The following is a 22,384-nucleotide window of genomic DNA, read 5'->3' as shown; positions in this document are numbered from 1 at the left end:
GTGGGAGGCCACCTTTGGGCCCCTGTCCTCTCTGAGGGGCCCCGGCCCGTGGTGTGGGACCCCAGAACCATCACCTGAGCACAGCTGTGCTCACACGGCCTCCCTCCAGGCCTCCCCAGGAAGCTGCGGGGGGGCTAGTGCTCCCCATCACGGATGATGCCCCCTGCAGCCCCCCTGTGTGTGGGGAGCCAGCCTCCGCCTGTGATGCCCGCGGCAGCTCTGCAGAGTAGAGGACACCGTCCCCATTGTACAGAAGGGGGGCTTAAAACACACACACACACAAATTTCAAAATCTGCAAAAGCAGAGAAAACTGTCCTGAACGCCCACGTCGCCGTCAGCCAGCTCGGCCACTCAGCGACGGCCGCTCTCATTGCGCGTGCACCACCCGCACAGTCCCGCCGGGCTGTCCTAAAGCGAATCCTAGCCGTCATTTCGTTGCCTTGGTAAACACTGCAGTTTATATTCCTAAAAGATCAGGACTCCGCGTAGAAATATCATGCCTGAAGAAAATACAACAATTTGTGACCTTTATAAGCCACTCCGGTGCCCCCTCCCAACCCCGGTCCAGGGTGGCCTTTCTAATTCTCTAGAGGTGAGGGGTGTGGACTCGGGGCCTCAGCGGCCCCACTCCCCAACCCACATTTTCCTTTGCAGATAGCGTTACAAATGCACTCGGTCCTGTGCTTTGCAGTGAGCCCCCACAGAGGTGCTGTCCCAGATGCCGGTGACTGTCCGCACATGCCACCACCCTGTCACCTTGATCTGGTTTTGCTCTGCTCTGGGCCTCAGCTTTGTCATTCTGAGTAGGGGCCGATAGCCTGGCAGTGATGTGTGCAGGGACCCAGGTGGACCCACCACTGCTCTCCACCCCCCACCCCAACTTGGGGCCTCCCTGCTTGGCTCTTCAAGGCCCCGTGCTCTGTCACCTGGTGGCCAAGTTCTGGGTCCTTCCAGTAAGGACTGGGTGTGTCATTTCCAGCAGAGCTGAAGACATTTGGTGGTTGGTTTCAAACCTTGGCTGTGCCTTGGAGCTGGCAGCGGGAGGAGAAGGAAAGGCCCCCACCCCCAGGGACCATGTGAGTGCCCCACCCCCATGTCCAGAGCGAGAGCCTTTTCCCTGGCCTGTGTGGCTGCCGCAGCTGGGTCCACCAGAGGGGGCAGTTCCGCTGGAAGTCCTATCGGGGAAATGTCGTTACAGTGCTTGGCTGGCCTAGCCGACGAAAATAAGATGTTTGCTTTAGCAATTTGCTTAGTCCTGAAAACATTCCTAGACAATGCCAGGGCCTTAGTTAGAAAATAGTCCGCTCAGCTTGTTGGGATGGTCCCAGGAAGGATGTTTTGAGTGAAAATAAAATGATACATACCACGGCTGTTCGCCTCCGCGGGAATCCCATGAGAGCTCAGGATTGTAAGGGCCAAGGGGAATGTGGAGCAAATGGGGGCTGGCTGCAGGTCCCCTCGGGCACACCTCCTGGACAGGCCAGAAGTTTCTAGAACAGGGGTAAAAGCCTCTACAGATGGAAGGCTGCACATCCTTCCCCGTCCCCTTTCACCTTGGCACCCCTGCCCGTGAGGGAGTCTCCTGATGAAGCCGCAGCCCAGGATGACACAAGGTTGGGGTGGGGACCTCCTCTGCAGGGGGCCTGGTTCACACCGGGGGGGTCAGCCTTTTCATGACTGTGAGAAACTTCTTGATCCGTCTGCCTTCTCCTTCTGGCCCCCTCCCCTCCTCAGGGCTGGCTCTGCCCACAGGGATGCACTCCGTCCTCCTCCTCCATGACTGCCCTGTACATAATCACAGCCAGTTTCTGCTCCAGAACTTTCCCTACCAGGCCGTAAGCAAGGCCGGCTCTTCCCCAGCAGAGTTTTGAGTTGGTTGCTCGCTGAGAGCAGGGTTGCAGGTGAGCTGTGACACGCACACACACATGCACGTACACGGTAGTGGGGAGTAAGAACATGGCATTTGCAGTTAAAATCCACTTGTGACCTTTTTAAGGAAAAAAAAAAAAAAAAAACACAAAAAAGTACTGGTATCCTTTGCAATGACTTCACTTATGACCCCCGGCTCAGAGTCCGGTAGCAAACGCTGTGCGGGGACAGCCCATTTCATACACGTGGGAGGCCTGAGCCGCCGGAGGGCTGCCGAGGACTTGTTTTTCTTCGTGGACTCCCTTGGCAGTGTTTCGGGGGAGTATAAACATAGCACACGATGCCTTAAAAATAAGAGGCTGTGCGCCGCCACATATGTTCAGACCCTCCGGTCGCTCCCTCTGCAGGAGGATGACTTGGAAAAGTGGTTCACGGCGCCCGGCACACCTCGCGGCTCGGGGATTATGTGGACGAGACCTCCGTGCCTCTGGGTGACGGAGACGATCATGGGGGTGCTGGCCCCCCGTGGGGCTCATCAGGTGAGGGCCTGGGGAAGCCCCCGTCTGTCCCAAACTCCATCTCACCCGCCGCAAAGCGGGATCCACACGGGCTCCTAGATGTGTCCTTTCCTGGTTCTCCCACCCTCCAGCTCCCGAGGAGCCCTGCCCAGGGCTGGCACCACCTTCTCTGACCCCTGGCAGTCCCTGCAGGCCGCAGGCAGGGCCCACTCCAGCCCTCGGAACGTCGCTCCCAAAGGCAGTGGTAGAAATGATGGGAGATGCTCTCTGCAGGTGTCGGGCTCTGCCCTGCTCCGGGTCCAGAATGGCGATGTCATCGGGGCCGGTCAGGGTGGCACGTGTCGGGTGCAAATGAAATTTTCTCTGAATCCTGTTGGTTTGTTTTTTTTTTTTCTTACTTGTTTTTAATTCTATTTATTTACTTTGAGAGCGAGTGGAGGGAGGGGCAGAGGGTGGGGGAGAGAGAACCCTGACCAGACCCCGCAGAGCCCGATCCCACAACCCTGAAATCAAGAGTCGGATGCTTAACCGGCTGAGCCACCCAGGCGCCTCAAATCCTGCTATCTTTTGAAATTATGTGTTAGGTTTCTTCCCTTTTTTTTACTACAGTTGTCCCCAAAGCCGAAACTGAAGTTCAAATTCTCACTTCTTCGATGTGAACACACGCCCCTTACTCTGCACCTAACAATGGCTGATTTTTCTCCTCAGGCAGCAACCCAAAACTCAGCAGAATGCTGGAACAACTTAGCACTTTCTCCTGACGCCTGGACCTCTATTTTATTTTTTTTTTAATTCCCCTTTGGGTCAGCAACTGCATAGAAAAGTTACTTACTATGGCATAGAGGGTGTGTGTGTGTGTGTTTACTCTCTACACCCTACATCCAGTGTGGGGCTCGAACTCACAACCTTGAAATCATTCCACCGACTGGGCCAGCCAGAGATGCCCCTGTAGTACAAGGTCTTTGGGCCAGGCTATATAAACCTCCTTGTGCCTTCCCTGGTGGTAAAGAAACATTTTTAGGGTCCCTGAAGACCAGTAGACCTGGGGAAATGGAGTTTGGTGAACATGGAGTCTGTAAGCACTGGGCTGACTTGATTGTTCGATCTCCCTGTGTCTGCATTGTGTGGTTTCATGTTTTAACAAGGGGATAATTATGAAACACACTCAAACTCTTTGCTGTGCTAACACGTCCGTCCTCGTGCTCGGTGGTAAGTAAGGAAAGGCAAAAATTAGCTGGGGAGAAGGTGGGCCTGGTCTTTGGGGCAAGGACAGGCGAACGGGATGGTGTGTGAAGGAGGCCTCCTGTGGACACGTGTCATGTATGCAAATGCAAGTTCAAGTGTGGGGGTAGGGCTTGACTGCCGAAAGGGATGAACTTTCTGGGTCACCGCTTTGGAAGTTTCCCTGTGTCTGTGATTCTCGAAAGTTGGACACCTCTGGGAAAAATGGAAACAGTAAATTCCTGGCCTCCTTCCGACCTGATCTTGAGAAAGAGGCTCATTCTCTCGGACGAGGATGAAGCCAGGCACCCAGTTTTCTGCCCGCTGCCTAGGGGTGGTTGAGTTCAGGGAATAGCCCAGAGTTTCAGCTCAACAGTCAGGACGTCTGTGAAGCTCTGTTAACTGTCCATAAGGAACAAACAATATGAATTCCAGAAGGCCTCCGTGTTGTACGGGATTCCAAAGAGAAGCCCAAAGTGGGCCCCTAGTTTACGAAAGGCACCAGGCCTGACTCCTGCAGTGGCTGCGCCGGCTTCCCCTGAGCCTGTCCTCGGGGCTTGTGGACAGGAAGCGGCCGGTCAGGCCGGGCTCCAGCTCTGTGACCTGTGTCAGAGCCGTAACAAAGACCAGGCCAGCCTGTCGCCCGAGGGAACAGGATGGGCTCCTCGAGGAGGGATTAAAAGGTAAGTTGGATCGTGGACAGATCAGGCCAACAGGCTTTGGAGGCTGAGGTTTTGTCAACAAATGAACTTGGCTCTATTTTAAGCCATGTTATGTACCAGCACTTCCTGTTTTTCCAAAGAAACCTCTTGTTTTGCTTTTTGTAATGATGGATTTATTGAGAACGTTTGCTGTTCAAGGGCCCCCGCGTCGTTCCCCAGCCAGAAAGTAGCACTGGAGATTCTGTGGTGGGGAGAGGCGACCCAGACCCACAGCAAGAGCATTATTTCCCCCGAATAGTTTAGCCTCAGTGGCTGGTCAGTGAAGGAACAAAGAACTAATTGCCAGTCAGGGTCCTGGACGGATTTCGCGGCTCAGAGTTTGGCCCCTGGTTTAGAGGGCGGCGGGGGCTGGTCAGAGGACAATTGAAAGGGGTTTTTTGTTGTTTCTCTGGGCTCAGTCGAGCCGAGTGTGTGTCTCTTTCGAGGAGCACTGGCCTGGCCAACCAGGCCAGCGTCAATCCCACTCACTTCCTGCCGACCTTTCGACACCGACAGATGTGTTTTCTTACAAGTGTCACGAGGGCTCTCTCCGCTCGTGACCTCATTGCATTTTAGTGAAGCCATTTTCCCAAGTTTTGTTTCTCAAATTCCTTTCACCCCATCCTGAGTTCCCCTCTAAGAATAAGCTCACCCCGCCGGCATTTTGTGCCACTTCCTGTTCTGCTTCTTGGACCCCGCTGGGGGATCGTAGCCCACCCCGGGCCCCCTCAGCCTGAAGCCTCCGGTGCCCCATGACCTGAGGGAAGTTGTGGCTTGAAGAAAAGGTCTAATGGAGGCACACAACCCAGGATTGCGACAACGACCCATCATGTCCCTGCGAGAGAGAACCTCCTAGGATCTCTAGGTGTTGCACGTGGACGTGTGCCATGACTGGAGCTCATCAAACACTGGGAGCCCATGGCTGTGACCACTAGGTGGGTCCCTAGTGGGTGACGTCATGGCAGCTGTGTGACCTGGACAAGTCACTGCCCAAGGCAGGGGTGGGAAGGACCATGTCAGAGGTCCTAAACCCCTGAAAGTTTCTGAAGCGGACACCCTCGTCCAAGAGCAGACGCAGGAGCTGTCCTGGAGGCCGGAAGGCAGTGTTGGTGTTTTAGCCTTTTTCTGGAACTCACACAGCAAGCACTGCTAGGAGACTAGCAAGTCGCTGGGGTGCCCGGGTCCGACCCTTGATTCTGCTCAGGTCATGACCTCAGGGTCCTGAGATTGAGCCCTGTGTTAGGCTCCTCGCCCAGCAGGGAGTCTGCTTGAGATTCTCACCCCCGTCCCCACTTCCCCTTCTGTCATGTGCATTCCCATGCGCACGCTCTCTAAAATAAATAAATCTTAAAAAAAAAAAGAAAAAACAACAGACCAGCCAGTTACTGGAGGGGGTGAGTCTGGAGCCACAGGCCCTGACCCCTCAGGCCCTGATCTGGGCTTCCTCTGGGCTCGCTGTTCTGAAAGCGTCTGGGCTGGAGGAGCACCTCAGTTCAGTGCTCACTTGTGACAGTGGGGACTTGCCTGAGGTTAACCGGAGCAGGTTTGACAACTCAGGTGGTGCTGGGTGTGTTTGCAGTGTAGACTGCAGAATTATTTCTTGACTTGGGCAGAGTGGAACTTGCCAGAGGGCTGCTTGTATGTGTGTTGGGTGACTTGACGCCCGAAAGCACCTAGAACATTGCCCGTCGCACGTTAAGCACCCTGCGAGTGTTGGCCCGTGCTGAAGTGACCAACCTCCCAGCCATTCAGGGCTGTACTGTGGGAGCTCCTTGCTCCAAAGGCCGGGTGTGCTGGTACCTGGACTCTGTTTTCCTACTGAGTTTACAAACGGGCAGTCTTTGTTTTTGCGGGTCTCTCATGTGGGCGTTCCCGCTGGGGTCTGGACAGCTCCAGACTGGCCAGGGCAGGGGCAGGTGTTACTTGTGGTTTAGGGACCGTGGGTTTAGCTCAATGGGGTGTAGCTGTCACACACATTTTCAGCCTGGCTTGTGTGGCCCAGGATGGCTCCTGGCTTCCAGACTCTTGTACCTGCACAGCTGCTGGGCGGGGAGTGTCTTGGGGACCCTGGGGGCTGAGCAGAAACAAGGTCTACAAGGGCTGGGCGTGATCCAGAGTCCTTGAGTCTCATGTTCTTCATGGCTCGGGTATTAAAGGAGTCAGAGGAAGGGTGGGTGGGCTGGCAGCCCCACCCTTCACCAGCCCAGCCCATTCTGATCCCCCGGCATCATAGCTGTGAGGGCCCAGCACCTGGGCCTGTCCACATTTGGAGTTTTGGGGCACACGCCTGGACTTGGGTTGACTTGGCGTGGGTGTTGTGAACAAAGCCAGGATTCTTGATGGGACCCCCGCCAAGGTGGTCCTGTGCTTCCCTGAGCGTCACTGGTGCAAGGCCCGACGGGATTTCTTGGGGCAGCCATCCCCAGTATCATCAGTAGGCGTGGATCAGTCTGCTCTGGCCACTGTAGCCAAGTGCCAGCCGCCGGGTGTGTGGTCACGTGGCTCTGGAGACTGAAAGTCTGAGTGCAGGACATCAGCAGGGTTGGTTTCTTCTGCAGGTTGGGAAGGAAGGACCTCTTCCAGGCCTTTGTCTTGCTTGTAGATGGTTGTCTCCCCCTTCTGTCATCATATGCAGTCCCCGTGTCCGAATTTCCTGTTCTTAGATGGACTCAGAGGGACTTAGAGGGACTCTGGCCCTATTGGACAAGGGTCCACCCTGATGACCTTAATGTAACTTGATTACCTCTGTAAAGATTGTGTCCCCAAATAAAGCCACATTCTGAGGTACGGGGACATCTGACTTGAATGTCATTTTTGTGAGGGACGGTGCATAACTCAGTCCATATAACATGGCACTTACCCTGCGTGTGACCGAGGGCACTTAGCTGAAAATGTGTGTTAAGCTTTGGGGTGTTCTGATACAGACAGTGAGACCACAGATATGCAGTTTGGCAGCAAGGAAGGGCATTCGAGAAGCTGCCTTCCCCTAGAATGACCTCTTGTGCCATTTGCACATTTTGTTGGTCCAGGGACAGAACATCATGTCCTGATATCCCACCTTCTCCAAGCCTCGCTTCCTCTGCCTCTTCTTTGGCTGGCTGGGGCTCCAGAGCATGCAGCGCCCCCCAAAATCAGCTCAGAACGGAGTTCTCAATGGTGATCACCTCGTCAAGAGTTCTTTGATAGGGTTTCTTGTAAAATTCAGATCTCTGGGCAGTAGCACAGGGCGAGCTGTAATTGTCCAAACAGGTGATTATATGCACGTGACCTGTCCCGTGGTAGCCCTGTGTGTGAAGAACCCAGTTTATTAGGACAAGGGTTCACACCTCTGGAACGTTCTCATGGGGAATGTTGCCACCTCCTTCCCTTGTTCAAGCAACCTCTCTATAGCCATCATTCGAAATGTTCTGGGCTATAATAAATGTTAAGAATTGTATTGCTTACCCACCAAAGACTCAGAGAACAGAACTGGAGGTCCCCTTTTGTAACACTGGGAAAGTACTCCAGGAATACTCCATTACAGAAAAACGGAAGGAGCTCTCTAGAGGCTCCCCTTCTCGAATTTGATCAGCAAAGATGAATCTGTGTGACATGTAAGTGTCCTCCCCCATCTGACTGCCAGCCAGCCGCCCTCCTTTGGTTGCCATCATGGATACAGACCCTCCCCACCCCGCTGGGTTTCCAGTCCCCCTCCCCACCCCCATCCTCCACATTGAAACCGTGTCAGACAAAATGAACAGTGGCCCGCGGTTTTATTTCATTTTGTTAAATAGCGACATCGAAGATGAAGATTTTCCTTTTTGTGACTCAGCTTGAAAATATAAGGTCCGGGCAGAAGGCATTTCAGTCAGAAGACCTTCTGGAGTTAGGGATGTCTGATTTCCGGAACCCTGCCGCCTGAGATGGGGCACCCTGTGAGCCCACAGATGCCTCCATGGTGATAGCCAGTGGGTTTTCTCGTAGAGAAATGTGGCGATGGGCTTCGGTTGTTGGTAAAGATCCTTTGTCAGAAAACAAACCCACGACTCTGTCCCTGAGCTCTGAGTCGACTTTCCTAACTTCTGTCTTTGTGTAAGTGACTCCTCATTAGAATAAAGGATGGGCCACCCCCCAGGCCCTTGAAGCACTCCTGTCCCACAGCGTGTGCCCTGGCATGTATGTGCCCTGAAGCACCGGCTCCTCTGACACGAGCAGCTGTGAGCTGATAGGTGTGACGGGGCCCTTCCCGGGTGCCGAGCGCTTTCTCCCCAGGCTGGGCCAGGCCGGGCTGCCGGGTTACTCAGGAGTGTCTCTGGTTTGGTCCTCACTGGCTACTGTAACCCATTCGGCACCAGACTGGGCAGGCTGGAGCTCCCTGCTCCGTCAGGCAGGTGGGCCGGTTCCTTAGAGATCACCTTTCCAGACACCAGCTTTTCGGAAGCGAACAAGGGGACCCAGCCAGCCATCGTTTGGATGGCTAACTTCATCTCCAGTAGACCAGCTCCATTCCGCTCTCCTGGCAGCCTTGGACCTGGTGAGCCATGCCTGGCAGCCTCCTTCTGTTTCTCCTGGGTTGTCTGGTGGCCCACACGCCATGCTGGGTCATCTCCCTAAAGGGGGCAGTTGCAGAACCATTGTGTCCAATGCAGAGAGCAAAGATCAGGAGACTCCTAGGACAATCCCCAGAGACGGCTGAGTTGGGGGTCAGGTGGGACACCCTGGCATCTCAGTGTGGGGTTCTTCAAAGACCTGGCCTGCCAAGTCAGGCCAAGAGGCCGCTGTGTTGCCCAGTGGCATCCTGTTGCCATGCCAACGCTGGCTTTGAACCGGTGCTAGGAAAGGAGGCTGCTCGTGGGGAGCTGTGGCGATTGGAGGAGGCATGTGCATTACCCCTACTTCAGCGTCTGTGGATGAAGCCAGGCGCGCGCTCGCTCTCTCTCGCGTTCTCTCTCTCCCCCTCCCTCTCCCTTCCCACAACCTGTACCACCCCGGTGCCCGCAAGTGTGGAGAAGGGAGCTGATTTACTGCATCCGTGAGTTGGCTTCTTAGAACCTGGTGGTCAGAGAAGACTGGGGAGGTCAGCGCGCTCTCTGCTGTGCTCACTGAAGGGGTTCAGGGAGAAGGCCCTGCCTCCAGGCCACCGCCTGGTCAGAATTCACTCCCAAATGTGGTGGGAAACATTCACCTTTTTTTTTTTTTTTTTAAAGATTTTATTTATTTGACAGAGATCACAAGTAGGCAGAGAGGCAGGCAGAGAGAGAGAGGAGGAAGCAGGCTCCCTGCTGAGCAGAGAGCCTGATGCGGGGCTCGATCCCAGGACTCCGGGATCACGACCCAAGCCAAAGGCAGAGGCCTTAGCCCACCGAGCCACCCAGGCACCCCCGAAACATTCAGTTTTTCACCTCCCTCTCTCGGTTCATGTCTCCCGAAAAGTTGGCGTATTCTGAGGTCGTCTGTGGTTCACAACACACTGAGGTTGGGGGTCACGGAGAATTGCGCAGTTACCAGCTGACCAGGTGTCCGGAGTGCGGAGCCTCGTGGGGGGCCCCTTTGCTCCGTTTCCACCTCCTCTTCCCTCCCCAGAAACGGCATCCCTGCCAAGTTTCTTTTATTTTTCATCACTGTGGCTCATTCCTCATGGATGTGTCCTTAAACAAGAAGCATGGGCATCACGGAAAACCCGTCCTTCAGGGTGGCCGTGCCCTTCCTGGATCAGGGGAGCCTCTGCTCCATGACCCACCACATCGGCTCACTCATCCCCAAAGGGGCAAATCTCAGCCGCCAGCCCAGGCCAAAGATGGGGCGGGGGTGGCGGGGGGTGCCTGGGTTCCCTTTCCCGCAGCTGGTCATGGTCCTGAATCTAAACATATCTGTGGTTTTAAGTGTTCGTTTTGCATCGGAGGTTGAGGAAGATGCAGTGTGTCATCCTGAAAGCAGCTCGGGCCTTTCCTTCTGGAAGCGTCGGGTTTCATTTTCTCTCCAGGTTCTTGGTAGAGTCCAAGTTGGGATTGAAATGAACAAGGTGAGTCCCAGAGTTGTGTGTTGGGCTCTGGGGCCTGGGAAGGCCACGCCGGGCATGCAGTGCCCTCTGCCGGCCAGAGGGCCCCATCGCTGGCCTCCAGGCCTGCTCCTGGGAACGATTAGCCCCGGAGAAGGTCCGGTCCGCCCCACACGGATGGTTTCCCAGGAGCTTTGCATAAGAGCCAAGCCTGCAGAGAGCATCCCCTCACACAGGGATTCCGGACTGCTCGCTGTCAAGAAACAAGCAGTCTGGGCTCTTCAGAGAGGTAGCAAGACAGTGGTGTTCCCTGAGGAAGGCAGACGCTCCAGGAGGGCAACTGATAATTCAGGGCCTCCCACTGGCAAGAAATTAGGAGGCAGAGGTCTTCAAAATCTAATGTTAAGATTTTTTGTTTAAAGATCTTGGCAATTAGTTTGTGAACAAACTAATTCCTATAAAATTGTCCTTTATTAGGCATTAAAATACAAATGCAATTCCTGTTAGAATAAGCAAATGATCCTAACTGCCTTGAAAGTGTTAAATCTTTCCTCTCCGCCCGTTCCTCCCCCATCCCACCCTGCATCCCATAGACTAAAGTCGGTTTATTGGGGCATCTGGGTGGCTCAGTCGGTTCAGCATCTGCCTTCGGCTCAGGCCATGATCCCAGGGACCTGCTCCTCCCTCTCCCCCTACTCATGTTTGCTCTCTCTCAAATAAATAAAATCTTTAAAAAAATTTTTTTTAATCTATGTTTTAAGTAATCTCTACACCCAGTATGGGGCTCAAACCCCCAACCCCAGGATCAGGAGTCACGTGCTCCTCCCTCTGAGCCAGCCTGGCACCCTCTGTCAACTGTTTTGAAGTTCAGCACAGTGTCCCCTGGTGGCTCCTGCCTTGCCTGCCCTCCAGGTCCCGGCCCTCAGTGGCCATTCATTCTCGGTGCTTTTACTCTGCCCTGGACCACAGCAGGTGCAGACATCACCTTCAGGTGACCTTTGGGGCCCCGGAATAGCCACCCCAAAAGCCTCCCATTGCTCACAGGCCCTGCAGGGGCCTTTCAGGAGAACTTTCCGATGTCCCGAGGTTTCCTCTGTACGGTGTTCGCGTCCGTTCTCTCAGATCTACAGTAATTTCGTACTCTTGGTAGGTAGCGAAAGAGGAGTTACCTGGTCACGATGGAACTTGAGGCCGCTCTTCCCGTCACTCTGTCCAGGCAAACTTCTCCGCTCCGGGTCGGGACTGTCGTGCCGGAGGAGGGAAGGGTCAGAAAACTGGGGAAGGAAACATCCATCTGTTCCCGTGGTTCCTCGGTCTCAACACCATGGACAAAAGGGGGTGTTTTACATTTCTTTAATTAAATGAAAATTTGTTTATTTGTCTTTATCTTTTTTGTTGTTTGCTTTTGTTTCCAAAGACCATTTTATTATAAAAATGAATGTATTAATTTTTGTTGCATACTTGTAAGTGAAGTGCCTTGGAAATGTGTGAAAATCCTGAACAGGGGAGAGCCTCGTTTCCTTCAGCACGGGAAAACCAACACTCAGTTTTCATTAGGACACAAAACAACCAGTCAGGAAAATCACAAAGCGGTGCTGTTCACGTCCCCTGTTCTTGGTGATGGTTGCTAGCAAGTGAAAATATTGAGAATTCTTGAATTTTTGCATTGAACTCCGGGAAAGGAATGTCATGTACTAAGAATCGTAGACGGCGCAGGAGGGCTCACTTGGCGCTGTTGGCCGAGGAGCTGATCTCAGCACAAGGGAGGCTTTTACATTTTTTGCTCCTTCCTGGTGGAACATGGCCTCTAGCCTCACGGGACTGACGCCCTGCGCTGGGCTTCCTTGTGCTAGAAGTCTTGCTTTCTGGGTTGGTGACCTTACAGGCTGTCCACTCTGCCTCTCTCCCTCCCTCAGAGCCCCAGCGAGTATTTTGCTGGGGGACTGGAAGGAAAGCCTTAAATTCCAGACCCACAGTTCTTAGCCTCACATCCAAACTGTAGAAAGTTCTGGAACCTTTGATTCTTTAGTAACCCATTAGGCAGCAGAGCTTTGACCTGGCCTGCACTGCTGAGGGTAGTCGCTGGGTCCTGTATGTTCATCCAGTTGGGTGAGCCCATTCTTCTGTCCTGGTGCAGGAGTTTTAATGATTGATCTTGGGCTCTACCATAATACGGTATAAGAACTCTGGCTTCTTAAAATCCAAACGCATCTGACTTCGGAAGCTCACCTAGCCCCGGGTGCTGGAGGAGTGCAGTGGGTCTGTGCTAAAGGCACTTGACACTGGCCGTGCACTTTGATGATCAGAGCGTGGGGCCCATGGAATCGATGGAGGATGTGTGACCAGGGTGCCCTCGGCTTGGGCTGCCGGGAGCTCCTGGGGAAGGGTGAGGAGCCTTACGGAATGGTGTACGGGTCTGGTCCAGGAACCAGAGTGAGGCTTCAGTTATGGAAGGGGCCTGCTGCCTACCTCTGTCCAGGATCAGGACTGGGAGTCACCTCCGCACCTTATGCTAGGCCTCTTGTCCAAACCATGGGGGTTTCCCCTTTCAGAAAAAAACCCTAGATACGCCCAAACGTTCCTGAAGAAATGAAGAACAGTAGTAGCTTTGAAACATTTACAAAACTGACTTCAGTGAGCTTACTTCCCACAACCGATCTTGCCCCAAAGCATCCTTTTCTTCCTTAAAATGCAGTTTTAATAATTTTGTTGTTGGTTGTGTCATGATGTCAGCCACTTCCCGAAGGCTAAGCCAGTGTTTTTCCCGGTGATCCCTGACCCCGTAGCATATTTCTAAAAAACACAAAAAAAACCCCACAGGCCCTGTTCAGAGCCTTCTACCCAGCTGTCTCCCCAAGAAAGGAATCTGTTGTTCCAGTTCGGCTTCTGAAAATGCTGGAACAGGTCCTTTTGGGGGTAACCTGAAGACCAGCGACTCTGCTGGGTCTCAGGAGAGTCAGAGTGTCCTGGGCAGTTGGCCTCGGTGGGCCCGCAGTGGCAAGGCACTGAATATGTTGACCTTGTGCGCCCCGGCAGGTGCCTGGCCTGCCGCCCTGCTGGGTCACTCACAGGTTGGCGAGGCCTGTGGTCCTCACTAGAGCCTTGTAGGGTGGGGTGAAGGAGACCTGAGGAGTGGTGCCCTGGTCCCCTTAGGGATCCCAGCTCGGAAGGGAGGAAGCCGTTGTTGTGCCCATGCTGCTGGGGGGTCCTGGGGGCCTTTTCTCCTTGCACTGGATCATTTCAGCCTCTCCAGTGGAAACTGTAGCCCGCGTGCGGGCGTAGCAGTGCGATAGGTTGCGGACCCGGAGGGTTTACTCGGAATTTAGCGGCACCTGCTTAATTGTGACTCTTAGTTTGTCGGTGCGTCGCACAACTTGGTCTCTCCTGAAGGAACGTGGTGTTTACGTAGATTTCCTTAAAAAGAATGGAAGGTGATCGCCATGGTTTCAGAAGACTTTTCCTTTGGAAAGACATCAGTTACTTGGTGTGACTTCTTACCATCTGCCTAGTGTTTACGAAGATGAGGAATTAGAGTCAAGAAACTGAGGGCATTTTTAAAACTTGGGATTTTATGAACGTAAATGAGCAAGGACTTGGGGTTTCTGTGCCTTGTGGAGTTTTGGTCCAGGCAGGTGGGCTTCTCATGGTCATATTTAGTAAAATCAGTCTCCCGGATTTTAGACCTCGTTGGATGAGGGGAACAACCCATTTCTCCTGTACTCGCTTTGGGGCCCTTGTTTTGTGTTTGCTCATGCAAGCGAGCGGTCGTAAGATGAAGCGTCCTTCCTGTTTGCCGCCCTGCTTCAGTCCCAAGTTTCTCTTGGAAACCCACGTAGGACAAATACCCCACCCTTGCAGCTGCTTTCTGGTGGAGACAGGAATCTGAATATCGTTCTCCTTCTGCAATGAGCCAGATTCCCTGACCCCAAACCTTTCAGCCCGGGATCACCCCTCTCATCTCACACTAATAGGTCAGATAGGGCCTTCTGTGGTGGTTTGCTCTGCAGTTTTAGGATCTCCGTTTTGGAGGAGAAGACAATGCTGGTTTTTTGTAAGATTTGGCATTGAGGATCCTCCTTCTGAAAAGACCTGACTTTCCTTCTGACTGACCCTTTTTGAGTTCCACTGAGGTCACCCTCCCAGCCTCAGCTGGAGGGAGCAGTGTCTGCTGTTGGCTCCCGTGGGCAAGGAACGTAAAAACATCCCTATTTTTTTTTTTTTTTTTTACAAACATGGAGCCTGCTTCCCCTTGGTCATCATGCAAGTGGGTTGTAGAATTTACAACCCCCTTGCAACAACACCACGATCATGGTTCAGAGTTGTACGGTTTGAGCCCAAGAGGGACAGTGGGACACCTCCCCCACCCCTTTTCCTCTTCTGTGTGTTACTCGATTTGTTGTTAAACACAGATCGTAGGGTCAACTGATGATAGCAGTGATCAGTTCGGGGCCAGAAAAGGGCCTGATCTGTGAGTGAAGGCAGAGGGTGCTTTCACAGCAGGAGCTGTCCGGGAGCCCGGGGCCAGCGTGGAGGCCGCGGGGTGCTGGCCGTCCCCACGTGGACACCAGCGAGAGACTGTAGCTCGTGGTTTCACTCTGAGGAGGGCCTGTCCCTGTCATCGGGAAGAGGGTTATGCTAATTAAGTCCTCATAAATAGCTTGCTCCCCGGGAGACCCAAGGAGGAAAATGTCACATTTCATACCTTCTTGCTTCAGAAGAGATACTGAGGGAAAAGGGACGAGGCTCCACAAATCGGTGGTCACTGCCTGGTGGCCTTGTGAGTCTGAATTCACTGTCTGTGTGGGTGGGTGCCACAGCCAGAGGGGGCCCCGCAGAGGAACAGCATAGAGCCACCCCCACACACACACCCAGCTCCAAAAAATACCCAGACATGGGAGTCCATGGCCATTTTTCTTTTTTTTTTTAAATAATAGGATGCAGACTATTTGTGTAAGCCGATGCATGATCTTTCCTTTGATTGCATAATCGAGATTCTACTTATCAATTTTTCAGGATGCCATCTAATTATACAAATTAAAATTCAAAGGAAAGCAAAAAGAATGATTAGGCCTCACTTGGGGAATTGGAGGAGGAGGGTGTGAAAGCCAGCTTGCCTGGGATGATAATGCTGTCATTTTTCATCTCTAAGGCACTTCACAAATATTAACTAATTAATTCTCTCACCCCCCGGCTAACACGAGGCTCTGATTTTACGCCGACGTGGCAGAGAGGGGCCACGCTGCCGCTTGACCATCAAAACTCTTGACCCAAGCAGATGGAAATCTCCGGGGCCCGGGGCCACCCCATGGGTGTCTCAGGAACACCAGTGCTCACATTCGGGGAGAGGCCTTGCCATGCCCCTCTGTCTGGGACTCTTGGCCTCAGTTTGCTCGAGTTAGGCACTCCCTTGGCTCCTTTGTGTTGTTGCCTTTCCTAAAGTTCAGCGAAAGCAAAACCAGAATTTTCTAGAATGTGTCCATCACATCTGCACCAGGGACCTCCCAGGTGTTGACCTGCTTGCTTTTGGACAACCATCAGTTCCTCCCTAGTCTGGTGTGGCCAGTGCGGGTTTGGGGAACTCCCCAGGTTTGGAGAGGGTTAGGGTATGTTGCATTAATTATTTACGTGATTAGAAATTGTGCTTTTTCCCTAGCTCTTAAAAAAAAAAAATTGTGTAATTATTGCCATAAATCTTTGGGGTGCGTCTCATTGCTGGGAAATTAGCCATTAACTACCAGGAAGTCTGCCTTCTCCTAGTCAGACCCATATTCTGACCTTTGATAAAGTAAGTCCCAGCGTTTTACATAATTGATGACCATATGTGATCATCATTATTAGCCCTGGAACCTCACTTTCGTCTCCTGTCCACCCCCCTCATTTGCTGGTTGACTAAGGACAACTTTCTCTGTGCATGTACATGTTGTTAAAATAAGACCACAATCATGAGTCAAAAAGCTCGGACATTGTGGGTACAGACGGTGACTTGTGGCCTCAGTTGGTATGTTCCGTGAGCAGGAAGTGAGGGTCAGAGCCTTCCAACCCCCTCCCTCCGCCCAGCTCCGCATTCCTCAGGTGGCCTGTGGCTTTCCCTCTGGAGAGTCCCGCAGCCCTCCACCCAAACAGGAGCCACCCCTCCTCAGCCGCGTTTCTGCCTGCAGGTGCGCTGGGACAGGCGTGGGCCCAGCCGCCGCTCCCCGGTGTCGAGGCCAGCAGCCTGGACCCTGCTGTCACAATACCATCTGTGGCTCCCTTGAAATGCCAGGGAGGCCCAGGAAGGTGGCAATGGACACACTTGGCTTAAGTGGTTAGGTGGTATGTGGCTTCCTGCCCCATTCTCTTACAGTGGGGTCAGGGGCCCCCGTGTTGAGCAGTGGCTCTCCAGGGACTGGGCTTGGGGGAGTTTTGTAAACTGCCCCAGCTGGGTGTCTGTATCTCCGTGCCAGTGGGCCTGGGACCTGCTCCCCTGATGGTCCGGGGTGGTCTGGCGTCTGCCTCCGCCTCTCGGTGCTCAGCACAGGGCACGCCTGGCGGGCCCCTGAGCTGGTATCTGGCGTTGGAGAACAAATGACGAACAATTCAGGTTGTTACAGTCCTGAAGCGAAAAGCAAGAGTTCTAGATGCTGTCTACTGCTTGCGGAAACAAGTGACAATTGTCTTGGGCATCTGCTCCCTTCCTGTCCCAGATGGAGGGTGGGAGCCCGGGACCGCGGACGAACAGCCTCCTTCTCCCGTGTTGGAGGAGAGTGAGAGCTGCTGGCAGGTGCCCATGTAGGAAGTGGCAGTAGAGTCCTGAATGACCTGTTGTCCTTGCCCCCAGGGTGTCCAGAGAGTAAGGATTCTTTTCTCCTTGTTTCAGGGTTCATAGTGGTGTAATGCCCGCAGACTCCTGCGCGTTCCCCTAAGTTCTTAGAGGACCGCTTTGCCTTTTGAATCAGAGAGTTGCAAAGTTCGATAAAGAATGGCCCTTGTGGATAAGCACAAAGTCAAGCGACAGCGATTGGACAGAATTTGTGAAGGTAAGAGCCAGCGTGATTGGCGGTTTGTAACCTGAGGTGCGTAGCCCCGCCCTGGAACCCTCGCCCCGCCCACCGCTGACCCGTGGGGACCTGGTTTGCGGTTCGGACCGAAATCCATTGCAGCCAGAAAGCCCCGGCCCGAGCACCCCGCGCCTGGGTCCTGGGCTCCGTGGTCAGCAGACCTGACCTGTGCGCAGGGGTGCCCGGCTCCCGGGGGAGGGGTGGGCATAGGAGGATAGCTGGGGAGGGAGTGGCCCTCGGCCTGTTTCTTGTGCACACCCTCAGGTCACCCTGCAGATGGAGGACACCGTGTAAGAGGGCCAGCTCTTTTCACTTTCTGAGGTTTCCGGACTTTTACCTGTTTCCGATTAAGATATTTACAGTGATGAATTCCAAGATATTCCTGAAGAGCCCAGTGTTGCCCCTCATTATGTGTTCACATTCCTAGTATCTTTGAAAATGTCTGGAAGTGTTTTATTCATGAAAGGAAAAATAAACATAATTAAAATCTAATGGAAACCTGGGGACGAACCTCTGAGATGTTGATTAAACACCATCCCCTCCTAATTAGGGAGCAGTAAGAAAGCCAGAGCGTGCGGCCCCAGGCATGGGGTTGAGCGCTCCAGGCGGCCACGGCCATGCTACCACGGCCATGCTGCCCACATGGGTCAGCTCGGCCTGGTGATCAGTGACTTGGCAGCGGGTCTGTGATGGGGGCCATCGAGGGGAGCTCCCCCACCCCACTCCCCATGCGCTCACAGTCTGCTCGGCCCCCCAGCTGCCCACATGGAACTGTTTGCCCAGCTTCACGAGGTGGAGGCATCAAAGACGTGTTGTACTGTGTGACTCTGTGTCTGGCAAGAGGTCTGTGGTCGCTGGCCCCCTACAGCCCTGGGTTCCCCTGCCATGTTGGGGGTTTGGGATTGAAAGGTTTTGATAAACAGAACAGAACTTTGAAACCTACAGAAAGATCGATGGACTAGAATGGACACGGAGACTCCCTTCAACAACATTCACCAGTGGAGAACATTTGCTGTCACTTACTTTCCTGTAGATGTACAGACAGCGAGAGAGAGAGAGAGAGAGAGTGTGTGTGTGTGTGTGTGTGTGTGTGTGTGTGTGTATGGATGGATGGATGGATGGATGGGCAGGCTTTCCAGAACCATTGAAAAGGAAGTTGTAGACGCAGCCGTTCCCTCTGAAGGATGACCTATGGCACGTGTCTCCTTTTAAGACCTCTCCTGATAGAAACACAGCGCCATAAACCCCCTACCCTGGGGACTGAACCTTGCTGCAGCATTCTGTAATACAGACCGCCTGTTCTCACTGTCCCCACGCATCTATTTCCAACTGCTTGGTTTGTGCAGAAACTCAGCAAGGGACCCGGTTAGTTGTCATGTCTCCTTGGTCCCCTTCGTCTGAACCTTTTTTCTTGGCCTTTTTGAGTTTCAGAAGCATGGACACTCCTTGAAGAGCTCAGACCAGCCGGTTGATCATATCCCACCTTCTGGGTTCACCTGATCCTGTGGGGATTTCTGAAATTTAAATTTACCTTTGACCTCCAGTGGAAAGGTGCTTCATTTTAGGTGACTGGGGCCCCTGTTTGGAAAACTTAGTGAATCAACTCTCCAAGGCTCATGACAAAATGCCTGTGGTGCTGATTCTGACCCCTCTTCCCCAGGATCCTAGGATTTATCTAGATGTACCACATCGGGGATGAGAATGGGATTGGAGAGCCGGTGGCCTTTCCCCCTCTGTATCATTAGGGCTGTCAGCAAGGGCAAGACCACTGACAGCTCTTTCAGACCCCACCCTCCCAAGCATGGGCCCCCAGCCTCCCACCCACTTTTTATAACCGAAATGTCAGTATCTGCTTCATCCGTGAACGGCAATCCTGAGCTGGTTGCAGCCACGATTTTTTAAAAATTTCTCGGTAGGCGCCATCAAGACAGACTTGGGAGTTACTCCGGTGTTCCTTGTAATCCCTGATCCCAGACATCGGCTTGCTGTCCCGTTCCGTGTAACAGCTGTTGGAAGATGCTTTGTTGGTGACGCTCTCATGGAGACATCGACTCAGCATCTTTTTTGAGGGCCGGGACAGGCGGCGCTCCTTTCCTAGCTGCGGCCATTGAGGCACAGAGCAGCCGGTGTGTGTGCGCAGGAGGCCAGGCAGTGTGCTGTTCCTTATCTGGCCTTTCCCTCACATCAGTGCTGTGGGTTCGGTCCTTTCTCCCTCCTGAAGGCCTCATGTGTCTACACCCCTGGCTTCGGACTGTCCCCAGGATCTGTTCTATAAACCTGAACTAACTGCTTTTCGGTATTCTAGAAAGTCCATCTAGCCCCGTAAGCTATTGTCTCCTTCCCTCTGCCAGTGCTCCCTTCCCCCCGCCCCCCAGGACTTCCTATAGCTCATTGTTTTCTATTTTTATGATTAAAAGCATGAAAGCTGCCTTGCTTTGCTTTGTTGTAGCCGCTCTGGGCTCCTAGGAACTTTTCATCTCGGCTCTTGGTCTCTGGAAACAAATCTCCAGAATTCTGTCCTCCCGGCTACCTTAAGACCCCAGTGCATACCCCAGCTGTGGGATCCCACACCAGACAGGTCCTGGGTCCCTGTCCTCACGGCCTCCCACCCACCCCCCACCCGCCATGAACACTTCTGCTCTAGCTGAGCCAGTCTGGAGAAATCTGGGCATCATCCCTGCACAGATGCTGCTTCCAGGATTCTTACCTGCCTTCCAAGGCCCAGCCTCTTCCTCATGGAAATCTCAAGGTCTCCTCCTGAACCCCACTCCCCTGTGGCCACTCCTAGCCACTTTCCCCTGTGTGGCTCCAAGTCAAAGTCAAGGGAAGATGGGGTAGAGGGCAGGATCTGACTTGGGCTGCACCTGTCAGCCCCCCAATCCCACCCCACCCCCAACCCCAGGATGTTTCTGTCGTGATCTGAGCACAGTGCAGAGTAAAGCTTTGCTTCTCACCAGCCAGTCTTTGGGACTCCATCCAAATCAGCTGGAATAATGGTCTTTCGAGCTGACTTAAAAGCCAGATTTTAATTTTTTCTTTTTAAAGCGACCACTCTCTTCTGATATTTATCATTTGTTCTCTGCTCTTTCTGATGCCTGATATCAAGCAGTCCTAGAGTGCTGTTGTGTAAGCACGGTGGAACAGGGTGTGATAACAGGCACTGGTCAGGGCCAGGCTGCCATCTCCACTTTTGGGTATATAATTTAGCTGTTGGTTTCCCACGCTGTTAAGTTTGTGGCAGAATTGATATATTGCATTTGCGAATTACTCCATCAGAGTTTTGCTCTGTTGCTGCATCATGGCAGAGCTGGTATGATTTGCCCCCAGATACTTGTTGGTCAGCTAAGAGGGCTTCGTGTCACTCAGTACCACACAAGTTCCCCAAAAAGCATTTTTGGAAAGCATTTTCTGGGTTTGTAGAAGGGTAGTATAGCAGAATGGCTTTGCTGATGACTTGTTGTCAGAACATCTCATTGTGGGTTATGGTAGAACATCATTAAACACCATCCTTTCCTGTGGCTATGGAGAATGTGATTTGGAAAAAGTAGATACTTCATTTTACTTTATTTTGTTGAACTGTCTTACACGCGTGGAAAATGGTCTTGGTGATTGTATCAGTTGAGCTGTGATGAGCATCCGCTTTATAACGTAACTCAGGACAGGACTCTCCCCTTCCTCTGCAGGAGAAAAATGAATGATGTGAACCTCCTTTTAAACAAACAATCCTATCCAACATGTCTTGCCTCTAGGATGTTCTCATGAGCACAGAGATAAAAAGAGGTGAGAAGATGGGCTGCTTAAATGGACGTGGGGAAAAGAGAACCCAACAATATCTGTTGAACACATGAGTAGTTATAAAATCTGGGAATCTTTCTGCGTCAATTTTGTCACCAAGGAGGACAAAAGGAGTCAGAAAATGTTGCAGGGATGAGGTTAAAAGATCTTCCACTAGTGGCATTCCGCTCTTCTCAATGGGATGAGCCTGTCACCATGAGAGTCCATCTCATGGTCCCAAGAGTGTTCTAGAAGGAAAGATGTCTCCAAGCCTCCACGTTTGCCAGATGGCTGATGTGGTCCATGGAGGCATTGGGGCGACTGGGGGGTCTTCCCTCATTAGGGCCTTCATGGCACAGCTCACAGCCACCGGAGCCCATAGAACAGGACTGGCCAGTATTTCCCCAGGGTATACCTGAGAGGAGTCAACAGTCCCAGGCCAGAATCGCTTTGTCTTTTATTCGTACGTAATTTTGTTTTACCTGTTTTGGTCTTGAAAGCACTTAACAGCACTTTGTACAGAAACCGTGTTGATGCTGGCCATCTCTAGGTAGTCCACAATCGTTTCTAATAAATATCCTTAAGTAGCCCCAAAATGTGGATTTTAAAAGGGGGATTCATAATGTTGCTATACATTATAATTATATGTTTGACTTTGGCAATTATGCACATTTCCAGTAATTATGTGATTAGCGATAATTACATTAGCTATGTAAATATACAATAGTCAACTAGACATGACTTTAAACTCCAAGCATAAATGAATATATTGCCACAATGAGCCCCATGTAAAGGACTGGTAAAGGAAAGGGGTGTGGTCAAGTGGAAGCTTAGTGGAAGTTACTTGCAAGGGATAGACATCCACCTTTTTTCCCTTATCTGGTCCTGGCTCCTCCCCTGGGGTGCCGGTGGTCTGTCAGCTAGGGATGGGGTTCCTAGAATTGCCCACCTTCGGACAGGCCCTCACGTTCTGCACATGAGAGTCAGGTTCAAGGTTCAGTGTTTTCTTCTCTCGCTGCTCCTCGGTAAAATGCAACCTTCAGCTTCTCTTTGCTCTTGTCGATTTCACCGAATGGGCTCTGGCTGCAGCCGGGGGATTTGTTTTCATTCCCCGAGTTTCCACGAGCAGCGTGTCAGGGCCGCCCGCTTCCACCTGGGGTGTGGGGGTCTGGTGTGTTTAGCCAACGGCTGCTCCTTCTGCTCTCTCCCCAGCACAGTGGATCTTGCCCTCCCTCAGGCTGGCTGCACCCTGTCTCGGTCCGGGTTTGGGCTCAAACCTCCCGAGT

The 22,384-nt window shown here is 52.7% G+C and overlaps 1 protein-coding gene across 5 annotated transcripts in view; it reads left to right on the top strand.

The window, feature by feature from the left end:
• Positions 1–22,384, top strand: part of CTBP2 (C-terminal binding protein 2) — a 154,299-nt gene that overhangs the window by 90,730 nt on the left and 41,185 nt on the right. For 4 of the 5 annotated variants that reach the window (XM_047703476.1, XM_047703473.1, XM_047703475.1 and 1 more), the window contains one exon: positions 17,144–17,303. The exons of the other annotated variant lie outside the window; for it this stretch is intronic. In XM_047703476.1, coding sequence (XP_047559432.1) covers positions 17,246–17,303 — 58 coding nt within the window. In that variant the 5' untranslated portion in view covers positions 17,144–17,245. The remainder of the gene's footprint in view (positions 1–17,143; positions 17,304–22,384) is intronic. 5 annotated transcript variants of the gene reach the window in all.

The sequence above is a fragment of the Lutra lutra genome, chromosome 14, assembly GCF_902655055.1.
Source record: "Lutra lutra chromosome 14, mLutLut1.2, whole genome shotgun sequence".
NCBI classification, from domain to species: domain Eukaryota; kingdom Metazoa; phylum Chordata; class Mammalia; order Carnivora; family Mustelidae; genus Lutra; species Lutra lutra.
This window is presented reverse-complemented; position numbering and strand designations above follow the sequence as displayed.